Source organism: Scyliorhinus canicula, chromosome 5 (genome assembly GCF_902713615.1).
Source record: "Scyliorhinus canicula chromosome 5, sScyCan1.1, whole genome shotgun sequence".
Classification (NCBI taxonomy): Eukaryota; Metazoa; Chordata; class Chondrichthyes; order Carcharhiniformes; family Scyliorhinidae; genus Scyliorhinus; species Scyliorhinus canicula.
Genome location: NC_052150.1, coordinates 88770424 through 88777180, shown reverse-complemented (window position 1 = coordinate 88777180; position 6757 = coordinate 88770424). Strand labels below are relative to the sequence as shown.

Genomic DNA, 6757 nt, shown 5'->3' with positions numbered 1-6757 from the left:
TGGGTGGTTTACAGGAAAAAAATGCAGAACTTTGGACAGATGGAGACTCCATCTTTCCGACACTGGAAGGCTTCACCTTCATCCAACAGGTTCCATTGGAGGAGCGTGTACGAGAGCCAAAGGGACCCAAAACCATTTCCTCCATTTTTGTCAGCAGCAAACAAGGTAAGAGAAAATGGTGGGTCGCGCAGGTCGGCCGGGTTGGGTCTCGAAGGTTGGCCGGTTGTTAAAAATGGGTCCCTGGGAAAAAAAAGTTTGAAGAACACTGGTTGAGACCTTTCACCAGAAGCACTTGCTTGGATGCAGCTATTCTGAATGTGTGAACTCTCTCCCCTCTGGCTGAGTCTCTACTGCGCCCCCTGCAGGCTGCCCCGCTGCCGGAAGTGACGCGCGCGGCCTGTTAAAGCGCGCGGGGGGCAGCGTTCTTTCTCTTCCGGCGGCCACCATCAGCAGGTGAGAGCGAGAACCAGGGCTGGGGAGGGGGTGAGCCTCTATCCGCCGCCATCCCGCGGCCAACGCGCCCATCCGCACCGGCCGCCGCAATGTTCATCAGCAGGGCTGCACCGCGGACTGGACTGATCTTACACTGGAGCCGAATGTGTCCGTGATCCCCGGCAAACGGGGGCGATTCCTGCGGTCTGCTCTATAGGGGGAGGCCGGGGGATCCGCCGGTGCAATCGGCCGGGGGATCCGCCGGTGCAATCGGCCGGGGGATCCGCCGGTGCAATCGGCCGGGGTGGAGGGGAAGCCTGTACTGGCCGCGCTGGGGAGCCGGGGTCGCTGCTTTGCCGTCTCTGTTGTGTAACGGGGTCTCTCTCTCTCTCTCTCTCTGTCTGACCCCCACCCCTAGACTGACCGAGGATGGGAGCCTACAAGTACATGCAGGAGTTATGGAGGAAGAAGCAGTCGGACGTGATGCGGTTCTTGTTGCGGGTCCGCTGCTGGCAGTACCGCCAACTCTCGGCTTTGCACCGGGCTCCCCGGCCTACCAGACCCGACAAGGCTCGCAGACTCGGCTACAAGGCCAAACAAGGTACGGCTGCCTTCTCATCATATCCAGGACCTGCAGCCCAGATGATCTGCAAGTCCGAGAGAGTGAGCACGAGTGGAGGCGTCACACTGTTTGAAAACTTAATATCTACCTGGTGGCCTCCAAGCGATCCAAGTGTTGCTTTCAGAGCAATGTCGGGTTACTGCGGGGATGAGTTTGGACCACATGTTCTGTCAATTAAACTTCAGTGGGTCGGAGGGTAACAAGTCCCATGCATCTTATGATATAAAGTGAATGTTGCGTATCATATCTATTGCAGTGTTTTTTGTGACTTCTAGCTTAATTGGGGCAACAGATCACTTGACCAGTTGTATACCTGTAGGGACAGTGGCAGCATGGATATGAAGTTGGGGGAACAAGAAGAAACAATAGTTTGTCTTTTCCCAGACTGGAGGGTAGTATATATTGGGGTTCTCTAGAGATGTGTTTGACCACTTTTTAAAATCCATGTTAATTTTGTAGACTTGCATGTACAAGGCACAATTTCAACATTTGTGGCTCACTCTAAACTTGGAAGTATTGTGAACTGTGAGCAGAATAGTGATAATTTCAGTAGGACGTGGAATATAATAACCTTTATTGTCAGAAGTAGGCTTGCATTCATACTGCAATTAAGTTACTGTGAAAAGCCCCTAGTCGCCACACTCCGGCGCCTGTTCGGGTACACAGGGAGAATTCAGAATGTCCAATTCACCTAACAGAACATCTTTCGGGGCTTGAGGGAGGAAACCGGTAGTGTTGAGGAAGGGGCGGGGGGGGGGGGGGGCTGCAGAAGGACTTGAACTGGCTATGAGAGTGGACAAAGAAGTGGCAGATGGAGTACAGTGTGGAAAAGTGTGAGGTTATGCACTTTGGAACGAGGAATGGAGGCATAGACTATTTTTTCTAAATGGGGAAGTGCTTAGGAAATAAAAGGGACTTGGGAGTCCTTGTTCAAGATTCTCTTAAGGCTAACGTGCAGGTTCAGTCGGCAGTTTGTATTTTTAGCACTCATGTCGAGAGGGTTAGAATACAAGAGCAGGGATGTACTTCTGAGGCTGTATAAGGCTTTGGTCAGACCCCATTTGGAGTATTGTGAGCAGTTTTGGGACCTGTATCTGAGGAAGGATGTGCTGGCCTTGGAAAGGGTCCAGAGGAGGTTCAGAAGAATGATCCCTGGAATGAAGAGCTTGTTGTATGAAGATCAGTTAAGGACCCTGGGTCTGTACCCGTTGGAGTTTAGAAGGATGTGGGGAATCTTTTTGAAACGTACATGACACTGCATGGCCTGGATAGAGTAGACATGGAGAGGATGTTTCCACTAGTAGGGAAAACTAGAACCAGAGGGCACAATCTCTGGCTTAAGGGTCTATCCTTTAAAACAGAGATGAGGAGGAACTTCTGCAGCCAGAGGGTGGTCAATATGTGGAACTCTTAGCTGCAGAAGGATATGGAAGCCAAATGACTAGATTGGTTCTTGATTAAGAAGGGGACCAGAGGTTATGGGGAGAAGGCAGGAGAATGGAGATGAGAAAAATATTGGTCATGATTGAATGGCGGAGCAGACTCAATGGGCCGAGTGGCTTAATTCTGCTCCTAAGCATCAATGCTTCACAGCTCCAGGGTCCCAGGTTTGATTCCCGGCTGGGTCACTGTCTGTGTGGAGTCTGCACGTCCTCCCCGTGTGTGCGTGGGTTTCCTCCAGGTGCTCCGGTTTCCTCCCACAGTCCAAAGATGTGCGGGTTAGGTGGATTGTCCATGCTAAATTGCCCGTAGTGTAAGGTTAATGGGGGGATTGTTGGGTTACGGGTTACGTGGGTTTAAGTGGGGTGATCATTGCTCGGCACAACATCGAGGGCCGAAGGGCCTGTTCTGTGCTGTACTGTTCTATGTTCTATGTCTTATGGTCTTGAGGTGATTGGCAAAACATCAAAGACACGAGGAAAAGCATTTTTGTTCAGCAAGTGATTATAATTTGGAATGCACTGTCTGTGCAGAAGATGCAGATTTTAGTATTTGATGAGAAAATTTGTGTGGGTGGGGTACCAGTTGGATTGTCTTTGCGGAAAGTCTAGTCTTGACAGACCAGATGGCCTCCTGTGCTATAATCACAATTTTATGGTAAGTGTTAGCTGTGTGTTAATGTTGATGGTTCTTGTCGGTGTGCTTAATTTATTGTGCAAAACATCTATCTGCTGATTTCTTGGGTTACAGGTTATGTGATATATCGTGTGCGAGTGCGTCGTGGTGGCCGCAAACGTCCTGTTCCCAAGGGTGCAACTTACGGTAAACCAGTGCATCATGGTGTCAATCAGCTGAAGTTTGCACGAAGCCTTCAATCTGTTGCTGAGGTATGCTCTTTAATTGCTAATCTTTTGTGTAAAGCTTTTTTTATCTGGACAACTGATCACTGGGCAGACCCACTACCATTGAACTGATGCTGAGTCATTTCGTGCAGAAAAGGGACCAAAACACCAGATGTTTACAATTTTTCCATGGCAGGGACTATGTTGATGTCTTTTAAAATAAATGCAGTTCCTGCAGGGTTAAAATGAACATGGCACCTAGATAATTAAAAATTAGATGGAAAGGTTTTTTTGCACAGCTGGTACTCGAATACCACTTTGAATTGAGATATCAAGTGAAAGCACCAATCCCAGACTTGTGCCAACACTTGGTCCCATTCAGTGGATGGCAGAATATGCACACAGGAGTGGAAGGGTTAGACATGGTTCAGTTAGCAGCTCTGCTGTCCATTCTATGGAGGACAAGATAAGACAAATGACTGATTGGACACATTTCCTATTTGAAAGCCAATTAAGTCTAGAGCAGGGGTGGGCAAACTTTTCCGTGCAAGGGCCGCATTCAGAAATTCACAATTCACAAAGGGCCGCATAGTATATTAAGTAAAATAATTACTTCACCCGGTTATGATTGTGGGCGCCTCATATAGAACATAGAACAGTACAGCACAGAACAGGCCCTTCGGCCCTCGACGTTGTGCCAAGCAATGATCACCCTACTCAAGTCAACGTATCCACCCTATACCAGTAAGTAACCCAACAGCCCCCCCACCCATTAACCTTTTAAAAAAAAAAATTTTTTTTTAATGACTTGGTGGGCCGCAGAAATACCTTTGGCGGGCCGCATGCGGCCCGCGGGCCGTAGTTTGCCCACCCCTGGTCTAGAGGGTGATGCAAGTTGCATTCAATGATAAGGCTGTGAATTGTTATAAGTCCACTGTTGGTGTGTTTTTCTTGGTGGAGGCATAGAATGTACAGTGCAGAAGGAGGCCATTTGGCCCATCGTGTCTGACCTGGCCCTTGAAAAGAGCACCCTACTTAAGCCCACACCTCCACCCTATCCCCGTAATCAAAATGTTAACAATTATTGTATGGGCTTGTCTCTTAATATGTGAATCAGTCAGCCTATTGAGAATAAACTTGATATTAATTTCTGTGCACCTGCTGGTTCTGGTACTGCATATTTTTTTAAAAATACCAGTACAGGCACACAGTCATGCATGATACCATTGTTGCTGAATTGGAGTGGACGTCTAAGGGAAACTCGAGATGTAACACTCATTCTGGGGTGTGCTTAATTTGAGTGTGAGCGTACCTTGAATACTGATGGACAGAGTCGCCTATTTCAAAAGAAAAGTGTGCAAATTTTCCAGAAAAAGTGAAGTTATTACACAGCAATGTGCCGGTCGGTCAACATTATACAGAAAATAGTGAATTCATAATGTGTAATTTTTCGTCATTTTCCTCAACGTTGCGCAGGGAGAAAATTAATAGCAGCCGCCTGAAACCTATACATTCAAATAAAGGTATTCCAACTTTTGGAACAATTGGTCAGATTTCCAATTCAGCCAATGTGTGGAAAACAGAAACCAATTTGTTCCAATGCTGGGGTTGTATTGTGAATTCATCATATTCCTCTTTTATTTTATAAAAAAAAATACCTTCCTCGCAAAGTCAAGAAAACCCAATGCTACAGTGATAGTCCCAAATATTATACCTTCAGTATTCATTTCATGCATTGACTGACTAATATTGTTGTGCAATGACATTTTTTTTCTGGTAACATGACATTTCTCCTTCAGGAGAAATTTGCCTATCTTTCATAAATTACATGCCCAGAGTCAAATCTGTAATAACAGCACCCTCAAACAAAAAATAAGCACATTAGATTTTTAATTTCCCGTTAGATGCTCTCTCCAGTTCAGCGGCACTGATTTTCTGATGACTGTACTGTCTTGGGCAGGGAGAATGTAAATAATTTGCACCCTGACCTCTGGGGCAAAGTCATCTGTCACTTAATGGGCAGCTGTATTTTAAAGAAATCTACTTGACAGTGTTCATGGGGCTAATCAGAATTGCTGACGGTAAACTGTTTTGGAAAGTAATATTTAGACATTACTCTCGCAAATTATATGATATGCCATTGCCAATTTTTTTAACTTGGCCCACATGAAACTTTCTGGGCTGTGTTTAAAGCTGGTGTCAGTCAGAAGTTATTGCATAGAATAGTGCAAATTACTGCTAGATTGTGATGTATTCAAATACTTTTCTCTTAGATCTCCCTGAATAGCCCGATTGGCCTAACAGTTCGGAGCTTATTGAATATTCAAATATCACATTATTTGGTGTATTTATTACATGAGTTCAACCCCTAAGTTTAGTTTGTTGACTATTTTGTTTCTTTTAGGAGCGAGCTGGTCGTCATTGTGGAGGACTGAGAGTACTCGCCTCATACTGGGTGGGTGAAGATGCCACCTACAAGTTCTTCGAGGTTGTTCTCGTTGACATATTCCACAAAGCTATCCGCCGCAACCCCGACACCCAATGGATCACAAAACCTGTGCACAAGCACAGGGAGATGCGTGGCCTAACATCTGCTGGCAAGAAGAGCCGCGGATTGGGCAAGGGTCACAAATTCCATCTTACTATTGGAGGCTCTCGTCGTGCTTCATGGAGAAGACGCAATACACTGCAGCTCCGTCGCTACCGTTAATGTGTAGTATCTGTATATTTTACATTGGTAAATAAATTGTTTTGAGGATTTTCCTGCACCAGTGGTAAACGCCTCATTTGATGGTGATGAACTGCTATTGAGAATGGCTTGGTTAGAGACAATTACGGTTTTTCTTTCTTTGACTTGGTAGTCTCAATGATTTTAGTTTAACAGACGAGCACTGTAGTCTCATGAAGCTAGAAAAGGTGATACATTGTTGGAAACCCAAGTTAAATGGAGCCCCGTGGTCTAAAATCCCCCTAAGTTCTAGGACATGTAATCTTCTGTCCTTGTAAAGTTTCCATTGCATTTTTAACTTTGAACATGATGTCCATGTGGCATTTGCACATTCCTCCCGTGCTTGTGTGGATGACACCCCCACAACCCAATGATGTGCAGGGTAGATGAAATGGCCATGCTAAATTGCCCCTTAATTGGGAAAAAAATGATTTGGGTACTCTAAATTTATTTTTTAAACTTTTGAACATGATAGTAATGAAACCCTCTGACTGAAGTGAAGCAATTACTTTCATACAGCTCATACCTGTAGTTGTTAGAAGGATAGATGTCATTAACCTCCAGTTTGTGACCTGATTCATCTTCCTTAATAAACGTTTCCCATCCTCTAGTCCTAATCTGGGTCCTTTGCCTCCGAATGTCACTGGCACTTATGTAGTGTTTTCAATATTTAAGTGGCAGGTTATATTTTTC

At 45.6% G+C, this 6757-nt stretch overlaps 1 protein-coding gene across 1 annotated transcript; it reads left to right on the top strand.

The window, feature by feature from the left end:
- Nucleotides 1-318: 318 nt before the first annotated feature.
- Nucleotides 319-6104, top strand: rpl15 (ribosomal protein L15). The gene is made up of 4 exons (XM_038797349.1): nucleotides 319-453; nucleotides 851-1033; nucleotides 3245-3381; nucleotides 5741-6104. The coding sequence occupies exons 2-4, from the start codon at nucleotides 862-864 to the stop codon at nucleotides 6044-6046; spliced, it is 615 nt and encodes a 204-aa protein (XP_038653277.1). The 5' UTR covers nucleotides 319-453; nucleotides 851-861; the 3' UTR covers nucleotides 6047-6104.
- Nucleotides 6105-6757: the final 653 nt, after the last annotated feature.

What these genes read in the sequence shown, in the direction of transcription:
- rpl15 (XM_038797349.1), top strand. Translation starts at nt 862, where the DNA reads ATGGGAGCCTACAAGTACATGCAGGAGTTATGGAGGAAGAAGCAGTCG. An exon ending in CGGCTACAAGGCCAAACAAG is followed by an intron (nt 1,034 to 3,244) that starts GTACGGCTGCCT and finishes CTTGGGTTACAG; the next exon opens with GTTATGTGATATATCGTGTG. An exon ending in GCCTTCAATCTGTTGCTGAG is followed by an intron (nt 3,382 to 5,740) that starts GTATGCTCTTTA and finishes TGTTTCTTTTAG; the next exon opens with GAGCGAGCTGGTCGTCATTG.